The following is a 17332-nucleotide window of genomic DNA, read 5'->3' on the forward strand; positions in this document are numbered from 1 at the left end:
GATTAAAAATTTCTAATAATTATTACCACAAAAGTAATATAAATAAATCATATTAAATACTCAGTGATACCACTGATACCTATAATAATATAGACTGATAAGTGATAGACTGTTTTTCGCAAGACTGGGCTAGGCAAGTTATTGATAATTTTTCACTGAGTTAAGTTCAGTTTATAAAAAGCATTTCAAAAAGCTTGAAATAAATAGTTAATCTAATTTTTTTTTCAACTCGGTTAAGTTAATATGTATAAATAGCTAGTCAACTAACTACACTAAGTTGTATTTTCAATTTTAGAATTGTCTCTTCAAAATGTCATTATAATTCGAATCAAAAATTATTTTCCCGCCATTTACGCTATGTTACACTATCATAATATAAATAATATTATCATATTGTTTATATATCATGTGTTATTATTATCTTATTATCAACAAACAATATTTTTTTAATTTTAAAATTTGATAACATAAAGAAATCTCACAAAATTACATGACTACCTACAATAATTATTGACGATGAAAGTTTATTTTTATTATTTACTAGTCAACTATTTATGATTTTTTGTTTTAACGCATTCATATAATTTACGTTTGATGTAGTTATTATTATTAATTGAGTACTTTTTGTATGTACTTTTAACAAATAATGAACAATGGTTTTTATTGTACCTATCATTCTTAAAATAGTTCGACTTGGTTTCAAGGATATAACAATACGTTGCCAGTAAGTCACAATTTCACGACGCAATTGATATTTGATATATATATTTTTTTTAATTGTAAACATTAGTCGTTAATAATTATTCTAATTATAAACAATATTGTAAAAATTCTGAAAGTCAAGTAACTTTTAAATTTCAAGTCCCAATTGTCCCCACTCATTTTATTTATTTTTAAAATCTTGCATTTTTAAAATATAATTCCTCGTATGTACCTATTAGATACCTATTGCCTTCCCATTTCAACAAATGGAAATTTCTTTTCATCATTGCCTTACAATATTAGTAACTTTGTATAATTTCTTCTGTTAATAAGTCTTCTGAAGTTATTATCATAGAAACCATGATTAATATTTTAATTTTTGAAAGTCATAAAAATTGTGTTTGTCTTAATTAAATATTAATATTTACATTTATAATAACATCCCCTTATATACATCATAACATAAAAACTAGATCCTATTATATGCTTAGAACATTTAATTATGTTTTAATCATCCAATAGATCAACAAAACAAAATTTGTCTACGTACTATGAAACATTAAACCTGAAACCAGGATGTACAAAAAAAGAAATACGTAACTCATTTCTTAAACTATCTAAATTAGTAAGTATTTATTTATCTTTATTTTAAAAAGAATTTCTCAATTTATTTTTTATATAAATACTGTTTATATTTTAGAATCATCCAGATGTATGTGGTCCTTCTTCTAATGATAGATTTGTACGTATCAATGAAGCATATAATGTACTAATAGATGAAAATAAGAAAAAGTTATATGATGAAACACTAGTATACCGTAATAGCAATCCAATTCATTATCATTACCGTGGACATCAAAATAAGTAAGAAGAAGAGCAATGTATAACAATTCTAATATTACAGTAAACTAATAATAATAGGTGAACATTTAATTATATTTTTAATACAAATTTATGCCTGTTTTTTGTAATTAGTGGAAGTTGGAAAGAGCAGTATAACAATCCAAATAATCATTGGCTAGCATCAAATGTTGCTATTGCAGGTATCTGTCTTTCAATACTACTTGTTGGATCTCTAATACGATATAATGGTGTAAAGTAAGTACATATTAATGTTATATTTTAGTAATTAATAATCAAATTTATTTATTTTTTCATATTATTATTTATAACCATAGTATGTACTAAGATATTCAAGGATACTTGATAGTTACTGTAATTAGTATCTATTATTTTAAAATTATATAATGATTAATAATTACTAATATTAATTTAGTTATCACAAAATATATTCAGACAATTTTATAGTATCTAATCAAACCATTTTTGAGTACCTATGATATTTTAAAAACTAATTTAATAATAGTTATTAATGTAGAATACCAAACAAAAATTTTTTTCTTTTCTTAGAAAATCTGTCTTAATCCGAGGTTCATTGATGGATGAATCTGATGAACGATTGTCCTTTTTAGAAGAACAAAAATTAATGAAAATTGATAAAACTAAAGATGAGCTTATACAAATATTTGAACAAAATGTTGAAAAAGAATATGGTTCTATTGTAAAAAAATAATTTGTTGTTACCATATATTATTTGTTTATAGTTTATCATTGTTAATTCTTATATGTTTGAAATAAATTTGTAAAAAATATTTTTTTATTCCAACACATTTCTGTATTTATAATAATAATAATATTATCATAATATATTAGTTGTCACTATTAATAATAAAGTTACCTTAAACATATTTATAAACTTAAAATTATTTCTGAAAAAATTATAACTTAATTATTTATGATAAATGAAATTAAAAATAGTTAAATCAGTAGCACGTGTACAATTTTTAATTAGATATAAATAAATTTTAAATAGGAACATAAAATACATCTTGAATTTTAATTGCATATATTTATAAATTAAGTTCAAATCTATCTTATGAAAAAATATCTAGTTACACCCTTATGTCAAATTCTACATAACTACCTATTTATCATTTAAAAATTACATAAATTACATTCACAATATAGCAATTATTAGTTAATACTCAGTGTTTTAAAAAATAGAAATTTGGTTGTACCATGAGATATGGGTAGAGTTACTCAAAAAATCAAATGTCTTAAGTTTTCCAAAAATTACTAGGAAAATTATTTAAATTCCTACGAGCAATATTTTTTTTTTTAATTGGAAATTAGACCATGCTTTTGATGAATTTATTATCCAGCAATTAAACATGAATCATATTTTGTTTTTTTATAATTTAAAGTTTTTATTACAGTTTATGGTGCATTTTTAATATTTTTTACATTTCATTATTAATCCTTTCATCTCAATAAGTGTTAACTCATAGGTAGTTAAATAAGTTTTTAGGCCTTTAATTAATCAGAGCTTCCTGAGTACAACTTTTCTCAAAGGTTACAGCACTAACTATAAAAGGTAAGTATTATTTTTATTTAATATTTATCTTATAAAGAAGATTCCTAATATTTAAATTGATACATTTGATCTTTTATCACCAAAAAACCTAACTACCTGTTCAACCATGAAATCATTGTATACTTATTCTTATTTAGTTCTTATTATTTAATTTTGAGGGTCATTTATTAATAACTTTACACTATATTCTATATCATTATTATGTAAAATGTTAAAAGTACATAAATATTATTCACTTCATTATTTGAAAACAATAATAATTGTAATTGTTTTATTAATTATTAGGCAGATGTTTTAATATCTATGATATAAATATTTAGTAGGTACCTGTGTTACCGATGGTATCTATTTCTTATATTATGTAGGTAATACCATTGATTTTAAAATCAAAGGTACAAACTACTTCCACTACCTAGTACTAGTGCGTCTAAGGTCTAAGTATAAATAATGGACTATCACAGTGACATGTTTAAACATTGATAATAGTGAGTCAGATACATGACCTAGGCAAAACCTGAAAGAGTTGACAAGGCGATTTTTTTCTAGCTAATTATAACTAATTATGTATTAGTATTACACTACCCATTAGAAAGATGTAAATTAAATATATAATTGATAAATTAGGTACAATAACTATTTAAGTTATTCAGTTAATCATAATCATTCTATACTTAAATTAACACTTGGTAGTTGATGGTATTGTGGTACTTGTATTTTATTACTTTTTTAAAGCAATCGTACGGTAAAATCCATATAATATTTATTAGTTATACTTATTTACAATTTTATAAAAACACACATGTATAACTTTTTAGAATTAAATTGATATTTCATACACTGATCTAGATAATTACATGTTTTTCATTATCTTTAATATTCACCTTTTATAAAATGATTATTAAAAATTTGCAAAAATAAATATTTTTCTTCTTCTTCTTCTTATAAATATTAAAGTAATATTATTACCTCTTGTATATGCTAAATCACAATAAATATTTTATTTTTGTAATTAATGGTTTAAATGTTGAACTGACAGAGCATGAAGGTGCGTATTGATAAATCAGAAGAGATATGATCGAGAATATTAGAGAAAGGACTTATAGGCTATAAGTACCTATAGGTATAGAAAGCCCGAGTAGACCTTTTGCAGACACGATTTACCATAGTTAGAACAAAGTCTTTACGCTAGTCTACTCGTATATCAAAATGATATTTTTTTGGACTTAGAAATAATTTTAAAGGAAAACCCTTGGTCATATTTTCAATAACAAAAAATAGCAGAAATAATTCGTGACTTAAATTATTTATACCGCAAGCCAGTGGCGTGCACAGCTTTTTTGAATGGGAGGGGATATTCATTTTGATCTACGAGCGAAATCTTGAATTTTAAACCAAAATTTTTTTTCATGTAAACAATAAATCATTGCAAAAAAATCCAAAGGGGGGATAGACACTCTGATCCCCCCTCCCGTGAGCACGCCACTGCCGCAAGCGACTACACATCTGTATACCGCGGTTACTTATAAGTGAGACTGCTACAATATTGACGTATTTAAAATATCACTTTGTAGTTTTTACTGAGTAAAAATTGTCTCCTGACTCCTACTGGTTTTATTTTAAAAATTTATACTTTTGAGAATTTCAAAGGCTTCTGTGGTATATTCTGAGCAGTTATTTGATAATTTTAATGGAATTTCGGTGTCTGATAATATAATATGATTATTGATTAGGTATCTTGTAAGTAGGTTGACTGTAGATTTCCCGATTTATGTAGTAGGTAGGTATATGAGTTTATTATGATGATTGACGAAATAGCTGCAAGCTGCTGGTATACATAGATATATTATATACTAGGTTATATCAATCTTAAACTTTTTTATTTATTTAGAGAAGATTAAAAATATGATACCTAGGTACCTAATTACAATAAAATAAATTACGATGATATTTTTCGGATTTTTGAAGCCTGAAGTTTACATTGTAAATGCAACTTTTTACTTATAAAATGTGATTCCCAATCACACATTTATGGACTTAAAAAATACACAATTTATTAACATCAATAAAAATGATTATCAAAACATCCATTTTTATATTAAATACACGATTAGGTATCATATTGTTCAAACATATACATAAAGCCAATAGAAACAGTTAAATACGAGAAAGGCTGCAGGAAATGCAATACGACTGCGTTGATCAATCCATTGAGCAATCTCTTGTGGAGTCAATGTAAACAAACCTCCACCACCGATATTCTTATTACTATCGTTCAACGTTGGTACCCGAATACTAAAATTTTCAAGAGGTTCTGGATTGGTGCACACATTAGAATTCAAATTATCAACAGTCAGCAAACTCCTCGATCTCTTTAAAAAAAAAAAAAAAGTAAAATAAAATAAAACGATGTTTCTTTGTTAAAAATTTATAAATACCTAGATATCGAAAAATACACAGGTAAGTACTAAGCGTTAATAATTTGCAAAAATAACATTTTATATTTATATAAGAATAAGTGATACTACTATTTAATTTGTACAAAAAATTTTAAGTTACTATTGGTGTTGCAGGTTTAAAATTACGTTGTGCCTAATTTATAGTGTTTTATTGTACAAGTATAAGACAAAATGCATTAGTTATTACCATATTTAAGTAAAAATTTATAAATATATACGATATACTTAATTGATATAATAAATAATACATGAAATGTATAGATGTTGATATTCAATTAATTATAGTTAAAGGAAAATATTATATCTATAGTCTTTGATATTAATCAACTTACGTAAAATAATTAACAATGTGATTAGGTTTTGTGGACAATGGGTTGTGTACCGATTGACGATTGAGTTACCTACATGGTGACTGGGAATGATTGGTTTAATATGTATTTTACCATTCAGCCTGTATACTGTATAGTGTATAATTGGATGAATGCAAAACGCGAGTGGTAAATGCCATGGTATTTTGGTCGTACGGATTTAGATGTCTAGACACATAATGTATTGACCCCTACTGCGCCGGATCTAGGAGGGCGAACCGCGGGAAATTTCCCCGAAAGTCGTAGTCGGAGAGCTCTAAATTACCAAATAACAGTAACATAGACCATAGATGACAGATGAGGGGACTGAATTATGAAAGGGCGCTAATTTTATACTTTGCCTGAAAATAATGAACTATGCTAGATCCATCCCTAGACTCCTATGTGGGTATACTATTTATAGGCACTTACATTTTCTCTTCTATTTAATTTTCCACTTGTCACTGTGGGACTAGCACCAGCAGTGCCCCTATCAATACCGCTGTCCACAGATATTGACTTGCGTTGCATCTGTGGTGTTAACGTCGACTTAAAAATATGTTTGCTATTGACTTTTTTCAGCTCCACGTTCTTCCTATAAGTTAATGTAAATTGAGTCGTTAACATGAATACATTTTCTTTGTGCTTAATATGTAGAATATATACAATTTATATACATGGTAGTTTTTAATAACGTATACTTTACTTTCGTCTCCATATGGTGTTGACAAATGCAAACTCCACCAGCGAACCGAATATAAATGCTGTGCACACAAGAAACCATATCTCAGTAGCTTTAATGTAAGAAACTTTTGGTAATGAGCTACCTATGTTTCTGGACAGTGTAATGAATGTTAACATTGTACTGGTACCTGAATTATACACACACATTTCGTGTGGACATTAATTTTAAGATAAAGAATTTTGATAAAATATTAGTAAAAAAGTGGGTATCAGGTTAATAAAAACAATCTTAAATGGTGGATGTTTAATATAGCAATATTTACCTAAAGTTGTGCGACCAGGCACTGCATTTGGGTCTAACCAAAACGATACCCATGATACAACTACAAGCATAATACTTGGTACATAATAGTCCATAATGTAGTGACCAACTTCGCGTTCTAATTCAAAGTTAACTACTAACTGACTATAGTTACCAGCTTTTGACAAACAAGAAATTAATATACTATTAATTTATATTTAAATAACATTTTTTAATAAAACAAGTAGGTATATTTTATAATCTGTTGATTAAATTTTTAGTACGAGTATATGACAGTATAAATAGTATTGGTAAATTAGGTACTATAAAATCAATAGACAGCATATTAAGGTATGTTTTTACAAGACTAAATATTAAAGTTCATTAGACATTAATCTACGTGGCTTGCTATTATAAATACATTTTTGAAACACCCAATGAATGAACACACTAAATTTTATTGAGATAAGCTTTAATTGAACAAAAGTGAGTATATTTTTTTGATACTTCTAATAGTTGTTAAACTAGAAGTTATTTGCTTATTGGTAGTAATATCAAATATGATATATAAGATAACATTAAAAATGCATGATGTGTTCTATATTTTAGGCATCAGTTATTAATTAGGTACCTATACTTTTAAAGTATGAATTAAAAAACTAGTAAAATAAGTTTACCAAATTTTCCATAGTAATGTACATGTTCAACGGATAATGGAGAATTTTCATTTTCTTTAACGTGTTTATCTTCAGACGGTGATAACAATGTGTATTCACTGACCGTTGCGTCTGTCCAAATTGATACTAAGTTGTATTCAGTCATTCGCAAATTACTATTCAATACTGCAGGAGAATCATGCTCCCACACCAATTCCAAATGAGTATTGTTGTAAGTCCCTGAAAATATAATAAAATCTACATGTTTATACATTATATTCAACATTATCGGTGTACATAAGAAAAATCTAATAGTCTACAAACAGCTTTCCAGTATTAAAGGACATGTTTGTTGATCAAATGGAAATTTTTGTAAATTCATCATGCATAATAATGACACTTTTAACCTAAAAACAAATATTTACTTTAATACGATTACTACTATGAGGTAGGTAAAGCGAAATTAAAATTGAAGTACAATTATCATGTTTTACGACCTAGCTGAATACAAAACTGTTCCATCCGGTTGAACCGTGACTAGTATGTCTTGACGACCGGATCCCATTATGTTTGAATCGTGTTCATTGACGATGTAAACATGCGGAGTCCATACTCGTTCCTTAAGTTTGTTCTCTCCCTGTATAGAAGACTTGGAAGAAGAATGAACGAGTCGATCGTCTCGCCACCGATACCGTATCAATAAATGGGCCGTGAAATGCTGAATTTTAAATATACGACTATTTAAAGTTATTATTCATATAAACAGTACGTATAATACATAGTTATATGTGCATAGAGTAGTTATTGAAGTACAATATGATGTAGTTTATCTGCAACCGCTGAAGAATCAATTTAAGGTATTATTAATAGGTCGTATTAAATAAAAGGTAGTAGGTACATCAATTCTGATCTGCTGAGTGCTGACTATAAATTACGAAGTTTTTTTTACCAGTTAAAAAAACAAAATAAAGACTATAACTTATATTTGATAGAAGAGTACGTCATAACTCATTATATTCATTATTATGAATGCGTTTATTACACGACAACTTTGCTGCGCGCAGGTAATGCTGCTTACCTCACGCACACGGTTATATAAAATCTTTTATAAATTACTTTACTATAGGTAAAAACAATTTTTGTACAATAATCGATTTACTTAGAAACGATTAAACAAACGAAAACTGTAATACATATTTTTATTATTAATTTACATAATTTATCTATGACCTATAAGAAAAATGAACGGACTATTGTTAAAAACAGAATCTTTTTATGGATTACAAAATACGATGTATATACCATCAAAATTCATAATATTATTGTCAAGTCTAAAGTTATATTATCCACGGTAAGCACGTAGTAAATTAAACTTTTTAATTTTTCAAAACTATATTACGTTCATTTACAAATCATGATAGATCTTATTAAAGCTCTTAATTGTACTAACCAGCTGTTGAGCCTCTACTGATCCTAAAAAGTATACATATACTCGAGCAGATACTCGCGTAGGTGCTCCGGTTTTACTGTTACCGTCTGGTGGTATTGGTCTTGTCCAACGGTCGTATCGACATGGGTCTGTTAGCCACATGAGCATTTCTACTCGATTACCACCATCTGCGGTATTGTCATCACTGCATGCCCTAATGAAACATTTGATTATCGGTTTATGACAAGTATTTTAAATTCTTTAATATTACCTACGATTATTGCGCATTAAGTGTGAAATATTTTGTTTGTTAAAAGTTTTTAGTATTCTGTATTATAATTGAAATTCACTCATGGGTGAATGCATTTTTCATCCATCGATTATTCATAATATATAATAGGCACGTCTAACGAGTGACCTTGAAGTCTTAGAGTTTAACTCTTTTTATCTAACTGTAGCCACTAGGATCATTGGATAATCGTTTGATTTTTTTTTTGTTTTTTTTTATACTAATAATTTTTAGTACCTAATGAACTAAACTCATAAATGATTTATAAAATGTTTTTGTGTGGCCTACATATTATTAAGTATAGTATTATATTAAATATGTTTGGCCCAGTTAAAGTTAATACTTTAAATTTAACAATTCTGGTGTTGAATTACCAGCTTAGTAGGTAAAACATATTTGACATCGTGTATGGTTTAATAGTTTTAACTGATTTTAATATTTGCAAATTCGTGGTATTGAATTTCTAGTACTTTATTATATAGGTATATACATAAAATGTTTAAACAGCTGTTGTAATGTTAAAAATGAAAGCTGTGTATAAAATTGCAAATAAAAGAAAATTTAAATGGGCCATAACTATAACTATGTAATACATTTATTTAATACTACCTAAACATAATACGGTATAATAAGTACCAACATCACCCACTTGTACCGTATGAAATTAATAACAAATACAATTAACGTAATATATTAATATATTACATGGATCACATACCTTATTTTTGATTTATAATTATTATTTACGATTCTGTTAATAATATTTTTTTTTTTAATCAACTGTTAATCATTACTGTATTTTAATTGTCGACGTTTTTTTTGTACGTGGTTAGTATCGACGGATTGGTTGTTTCTTATAGCTATTCTTTTACTTAAATTATACAGATTTATTTCACATTATTTTTTTAGCCCGAGAGGTTTGTTGTGTGTGAATATCAAAAATTGCTAGGTATAGAATATATTGACGGTGGTTTGATTCTTAAGAAGGTGTGTTCTTATATTATCAAAAAGCAAATCCATTATCTCACTATGCATATTCCTTGGATAGGTCCACCAGATTACACAGCATACCTTTTTATATATTATTACATAAGACACAAAATAGTACATCTTTAATTGATTTGAGTCGATACTTATATTATATTCGAGTGCGTACTCGATTTGAGACCTACTGCTGAAAATATATTACATTAATTTGGGCGAATCTCTACAGCACGCGGCCGTCTGTAAAGTGTCGTGTATTGTTTAATACTTTAATGCGTGTGATGGCCATGATGGAACAAACAAAATAAGTCACTAAAACGCAGCAACGTTAGTATAAAATATGACAAATAAGAGAATAATATACGTATATTTTGACTGAGTCAAAAAACAATATTTTTGGTGAACCTCTACATACTATATTTATACATTTGTACATTATACACTCGGACGCTGCAGTGTTTGTCGATTTGATATATTTCGTCGATATAACATAATAATATGGTCTCTCGAATCACTTATAAATATAAGTCTAAATTTATTGTATATGGGCATGTTGATTGCGCAGGACTTACGGTTGTACTGTTTGAACGCAAAACGCAGTGTACATCAAGGTTACGGCCTGCAGTGTCCGAAGACCACGACCGCGGTATCCGATCATCACGACACCGCCACCCCCGAGCGTCACTATGAAATTTGTCCGGTGCACAGCGTATCATATGTATATATCACTGTCGACGGGTGCGCACATAGGCGCGCGTAAATAATGTAAACAATAAAAAATAAAAACGGAACAAAATATAAACTGCAAGTCAATACAAGGAAACCGGATGTATTTAGGTAAGTATATTAATTATTATTATTATGAGGAAAATTTCCTCTGCCCGAACGCGATATTATCAGACGACGGCACTATATACGCTCGACGTTTGTGTCGCGTGTCATCTACCGGTCGCAAAGCGCGTGCGTTAAGGTATACGACATAAATGTATAATAATATATCGTATTGAACACAATATTATGTATATACATAATATACAGCCGTACATCACACGTATTATGCGTATACCGCGGCGATCCCATTCATTACACAGCCGGCGCGCCAAACGAAATTCGTTTGTTCCGGCGCGTATGCATACGACGTAGACGGTGACGAATACATATATATATAAAGGTACCGCTTATTTTTACTATTATTGTATTATGATTATTGTTATGCTTATGCAAATATAATTGTACCTGCGTACATTTATAATGCATATAATATAGCTGCGGCACAACCACCGAAGATAACTACGCACGTACAGCGTCGCATGTAGGTACCTATATACACACAGACATAGGCGAACGCTCGTAGTGTGAAGTGCGGTCATCGTTGTCGCCGCCGCCATAATTACACGAAATAATGTACGATTTGAATAATTAATGAACGGCCGCGAAATCGCCGTTTCCCTAATTTCCAAGCATATATATATTGGTACACCTTATATATTCTTGTTTTAATTGTATAAAATATAAATGCGTGAATGCGGTGTAGGTACCGCGAACCGCGGATACCATCGTATTATAATATATATAAATTATTATGATCGCGTGTAACTGCAAAGATTTTAGGTACCTACCTACTACATATTATTGTAAGCGTGTCAGTTCTGCAGAAGTATAATATTTTGACAATAAACGTAACAGCAAAGAGCTGCAGGTATTACGCATATATTATGCTCCAATGTGTACACACGATACGAGTAAAACAAGCGCGAGACGTGTACCTATTTAAAAAAATACACAATGAATTTGCTCATTATGCAATATATATATATTAATATAGGTAACACACGAAACTACTCACGCATTAGGTATAAAGTTTAATCTCACGCCCCATAATGCCACAATGCCACATAATAATTATTCATAATATATAGGTAGGTACGAGATCATATCACTCATGTCGACTTAAGATACATTAGGTATAATATTAATTATTAATAATTAATAAACATATATGGTGATATTATACGCATCTCGTTTAAACTAAAGCTATACCTATCTAGTTACCGACTAATTTTCAAGCAACCACTCTTAGATACATATTTTATACTTCTAGACACACGACAACAGGAAACGTTTAACGTTTTTGAAAAGATACCTAAGTTAGAAAAATATCTACTTTTTGTCATTGAAATTATTTGTTTAATTGTAAAAAACAATAGATTTTTATTTATACTATGTATTAATTGTATTTATATGCTGAAAAAGATATAGTTAATACCTACCAAAGAAAAAATTAATTGAATATACTAGGTACTTAATATATTATACTATTAAAAAAATTTAAAAGATAAAAATGTATCAAAGAATTACCTTGTGGGGTATAATCTGAAACTTAGGGGTAGAAAAGGTATTAAGGGGGGGGGGGAATAAACAATTTTTTCTCACAATTAATTATGAATATGCACAATAATATATTATTTATCAAAACAACACCACTGAAAAAATCCAAGTTGGGCGATCCATTCCCAACCAGTCATAAAAAAATTTCAACTTTATAGAATAATTAATAAAAAATTATATTATTAAAACAATTGTATTTTTTTTTTTTTTTTTTGATTAAGAGCAGTGTGATAAATATACTTAAGTACTAGTTTTACATAGATATAGCCATATAGGTATGTGTATTTTTTTTGTAATTGATGAAACTTTTTATAGTATAAAAAATACTTTAATCTAACCTAACTGACTATGAAGTAATTTGTAACTTAAGTGGTTCCTGTACTTAAAACCCGTGGTAAAAAAAATTCTTTAAGTTAAGGCCCACATTTTTTTAGGGTACATAATAATTATGGCATAAGGTTTTAAAAAATATGCATGAATTCCAAATTGATTGTTTTTTTCGGTATATACTAATTAAAAATATATAAATAAATATTACATAACCAGAAACTTAATTTTTTTCATTTTTATACAAACTTTCTTAATCATGATTAATACGGATTGATTAAATATAAAATATAAAATAAATATACCTAATATATTATAATATAATAACTAAAACTAATATTTAAATTGATTAATCTGTCACTAAAGCACTTAGAATAATGAAGACTTAAGAACACGCAGTACCTACTTATATAATACAATAATTTCTGATCTCGCACGTGTACCATGTGTTTGTAGCATCGCATTGCGTGTGCCGATGCAGTTTTTAATTTTCTATCTCTAGAAAATATCTCAGTAAATTAGTGCACGCAATAATCGTATACTAATTTACTATTTAGTACATTTGGATAATGGGTAGGTATACTATAATGTATATTTACGTTGACCCTGAACCAGCATCAAAGGATTTTTATTTTTTTTTTTTTTTTTGTAAAATTACAACGTTTTAAGTAAACGTGTTTTTTCCTGGGACGACCTCGATCCGTCGTCATGCTTAGCTTATAATATTATCTAAGTAGGTAGGTACCCTACTTTATTTACATGAATAGCATATTATACAATTGTGCAGACAGTTCGACAGTCTTTATACATTTTGTTTCTGCCGAACTTTGTATAGATATACTATATACATGTAAATAGTATTGTAGTATGATACCTTTACATTATTTATACTGGCATAACAATAACAATACTACATGTATATGATGTATACATTTTGAATTAGCTACATTAATATACAATATGCGTATAATGATATAATACTATAATTTAAAAAAATGTATTGTTTAATATTTAGATTCCAATTAACATTTTTAAAAGTTTAAAAGCATATAAATATATAGATTTAAAAATGTATCATTATACATTTGATTTAGATTTTAGAAAAACAATTTAGAAGTATCAATGCTTTAAATAAACAATATAGGGTAGTAATTAAATAAGTATGAGTATCTATAATAATTTTAATGATATACTATATAATTTACAATAACGTCAATAACTTACTATAATAAGTATTAAGTAATAAACAATTATTTGTTAAAAGCTATAATTACAATTAAAAAAAAAGGATAGACAAGGTATCGAGTGGAACTCGTAATTGAGTAAATCACTATATTGGAATTTAATGGATTTTACATCATATACAATGAGTTATTATATAGGTACGATGAAAAACAATTATGAGAGAAGACTATCTAAATATATGATTACAAAACAATAATTTTAAAAATAATATTGGATTTGCGTAAAAATCCCCAGTTTTTTTACCTAATTCGCTGTTTGTTTTTCCCAATTATAAAAAAAGTATTAGAAATTTTTAATTTTACTTCTTATAAGTTATAAGTACAAGATAGACTCAATTTTCTATCCAAAACCACCCTCAAAGTGAAAATTGAAGTACTTTATTGACTACTTATCATGTACACAGTTACAGACAAAAAAAGCACACATCATTGTAAAATTAATACATTTTTCGGTTTGTTTGAATATATACATATTATAACTTATTACTAAATTAATATTCAACTGGATCAAAATATCACATAGATTAAAATTTACATAAATAAAAAAAAAATAATAATAATATAATTATAGTGCGGTATATAGTATATCTAATTTTGATATTATGTAGATACCTTAGGGCTAAGTTTAAATTATGTATAGTTTATAGTTTCGTAAATGAATAATGATTATAAACCGTCATCGTGATTTGTTATGATTAAATACAATGAAACTTAATTTCATTGAACTCTATCACTATTTTTTTTTTAAATCATTCATTAAACTATATTTGAGGCATAGGCATTAAATTTAAAATTTAAAAAAAATAGTGCAACGGATAAAATATTATATCAGCAAATAAAATTTAATTTTGCGGTTTTTGACTATCGAAAAAAGTAGATCCCATAAAACTACAAACTTAAGCAATAAAGGTATTTTTTTTTTTATCTTTAACAACTATAAGTACCTAGATTACTTAGCTATAATAGGGCCTTATAATATAAATAAATATAAATATTATTTAACTTATATGTCATAATCTATTAAGTATAGGTGGGTCTACCTAGAATCTAATATTTACCACATGCTTGCCTGCAAGGTATAAACTGCAGTATTTTTTTTGTTCAGTAACTATTATACCTACCTATCGACTACCTACATTTTATATAATACAATAGTTTGTATAAATAGATGTAGACGACATAATCACGACTCATTTATTGTCAACTTGTCCCAACTCCCAAGGTACTAATTTAAACACTGATCTATATTCCACAATTTATACGACCTTGCAAATAAAAAAGATAAACGCTATTATTTATAGGAAGTTGGTGGTTTCATTGTACATACTTTATAAATCTAAAAGATAAATTCAATATCATTTGTCAGATTGTATATATTATATACTTACCCATGTATAAGTATTACATTTCACATATAGCCTAGCTAAAGGCGTAAGTTATGGGAAATGGTATAGGTATCGTATATATTATATTTGCTCGGTACACGAGTGTGTTTTATTTTCACGCACGATTTGCTTGCGTGTTGGTCTGACTTTTTTAAATGTCGAACCGTTTGTCTGTATAATAGGCAATGGCTTCAATTTATTGCACCAATTATTGCATTCGTTCGATTAGGTTAGTTATACTGTAGTTTATTAAACCGATAATAAAATCTAGGAAAAACAAAAACAATAACCTACCCATAGAACGACAAGCACGACGTAGAAAGGAAAACAAGCGCTGACGGTGTAATATATATGTTGAATATAGGACACGGTCGATCCGGGTAGCTGATAGTAGCTATATAGGCCTATACCGTCATACTGCAATGGCATGGTAAATTCTTACTATAAGTAGTATTTAGTAACCTCTATACTTGCTCAGTAGTCACTAGTCAGTACCTACTTGTATGTCGTGTATAAATAAATATAAGAATATAGGTATCTAAAACCTAAGATATTTTTCTTTACACAATTAAAACCAGGTTGATAGCAAAACTTTGTTTTATATATTTGCCTCTATTCAACACATTATTAGGTTGGTCTTGATAAAATTCTATAAGACCGTATTTTATCCTATTTATTTTCTGATAGTTTATCTAATATAGTAATATATAAAATATACACCCATAAACTTAATAACATAATATAGCTAGTCAGTATGAATACAATACTTATGCAAATACCAACTTAGTGGTGATACTAGACTACTAGAGGGATTTTTTAAGGGGGGGGGGGGGTGTCATGTTAGAATTTTGAGCAGGATTCAAAATAATTTACCGATAGCCAACTAAATAATCATAAGCTCAGAGCTATTCATTTCATTTGCAAAATATGGTCGGATTTAAAAATTGTTATCATTTCAATAACATTATAAATTATAATGTAAATAAATTATATAATTATTAATTAGGTATTAACAATCGTTTTTATTCTTTGAAATAAATTAAAACAAATATACTTACCTACATGTCAATGCAGTTATTAATCTTTTTTGAATATAATATGATTTAGCAAAAGTAAATCAAAGAGATAAATAAAATTAAGATTAACTATTAAGATAATTAATACTATTAAAGCAAAGAATGAATAAATTATATTATATTTTTTAATATTTAAGTATCAACCTATTTATAAAGTGTAATGCTTATTTAAAACCAGGGCTATACATGGCGTTTTCCGTCGAATTAATTATTCATTATTTTACTTACCTATAATATATTGGTGTGGTAAAACACCGTTTAGTGGTCTGTGGTAACTGGTAAGTGTGGTAAGTCACAATACTCATTACTCGTACAATAAAAATAACAGACACGAAATTCACAAACAGTCAAAAAAATATTCAAATAATATTGACTATAACTATAAATATACCTAACTATTTACTATTATAAATAACAGAGCCGTAGAAAAAAATATTGACGATTTCGTTGATCATATTTTGTCGTTAGCAGTATGCGGTGACTTGTCCCCGGCGGAAACACATCGTTATCGAAATTGTTATCACAGCTGGTCGAACCAACTCTCGAACAAGGAACGACTGAGGGCATTTTCGGCGAAATCAGAAGAAATGGCCATGGTAAAGGGTGGTAGTGCCGGTTTAAGGAAAAAAA

The 17332-nt window shown here is 27.8% G+C and overlaps 2 protein-coding genes across 3 annotated transcripts; one reads left to right on the forward strand and one right to left on the reverse strand.

Moving 5' to 3' along the window:
* Positions 1 to 478: 478 nt before the first annotated feature.
* On the forward strand, positions 479 to 2450 carry LOC114121062 (dnaJ-like protein 60). The gene is made up of 5 exons (XM_027983213.2): positions 479 to 724; positions 1225 to 1327; positions 1403 to 1566; positions 1678 to 1800; positions 2113 to 2450. Exons 1-5 carry the CDS (start codon positions 654 to 656, stop codon positions 2273 to 2275), a joined length of 624 nt encoding a protein of 207 aa, XP_027839014.1. The 5' UTR covers positions 479 to 653; the 3' UTR covers positions 2276 to 2450.
* A 2755-nt stretch (positions 2451 to 5205) lies between these two features.
* On the reverse strand, positions 5206 to 11349 carry LOC114121073 (pH-sensitive chloride channel 2-like). 2 transcript variants are annotated; one of them, XM_027983230.2, is made up of 9 exons: positions 10855 to 11345; positions 9031 to 9223; positions 8078 to 8298; positions 7905 to 7987; positions 7602 to 7820; positions 6947 to 7102; positions 6646 to 6811; positions 6372 to 6534; positions 5206 to 5505 (listed from the first exon to the last, which is right to left on the reverse strand). In XM_027983230.2, exons 1-9 carry the CDS (start codon positions 10938 to 10940, stop codon positions 5260 to 5262), a joined length of 1533 nt encoding a protein of 510 aa, XP_027839031.1. In that variant the 5' UTR covers positions 10941 to 11345; the 3' UTR covers positions 5206 to 5259. The 2 variants fall into 2 exon arrangements, with proteins under 2 accessions (XP_027839031.1, XP_050053141.1); XM_050197184.1 differs by lacking the exon at positions 6947 to 7102 and having other exon boundaries at positions 10855 to 11349.
* Between the last annotated feature and the right edge of the window lie 5983 nt (positions 11350 to 17332).

This window comes from Aphis gossypii, chromosome 1 (genome assembly GCF_020184175.1).
Source record: "Aphis gossypii isolate Hap1 chromosome 1, ASM2018417v2, whole genome shotgun sequence".
NCBI lineage: Eukaryota > Metazoa > Arthropoda > Insecta > Hemiptera > Aphididae > Aphis > Aphis gossypii.

Bases quoted from the DNA above. Each gene is read 5' to 3' on its own strand.
- LOC114121062 (XM_027983213.2), top strand. From the start codon at position 654: ATGGTTTTTATTGTACCTATCATTCTTAAAATAGTTCGACTTGGTTTC. The intron at 1,328-1,402 runs GTAAGTATTTAT...TTTATATTTTAG, and splicing joins TTCTTAAACTATCTAAATTA to AATCATCCAGATGTATGTGG. The intron at 1,567-1,677 runs GTAAGAAGAAGA...TTTTGTAATTAG, and splicing joins TACCGTGGACATCAAAATAA to TGGAAGTTGGAAAGAGCAGT.
- LOC114121073 (XM_027983230.2), bottom strand. From the start codon at position 10,940: ATGATCGGATACCGCGGTCGTGGTCTTCGGACACTGCAGGCCGTAACC. The intron at 9,224-10,854 runs GTAAGTCCTGCG...ATGTTTCATTAG, and splicing joins TGCGTTCAAACAGTACAACC to GGCATGCAGTGATGACAATA. The intron at 7,103-7,601 runs GTAAACTTATTT...GTTTGTCAAAAG, and splicing joins ACATTACTATGGAAAATTTG to CTGGTAACTATAGTCAGTTA.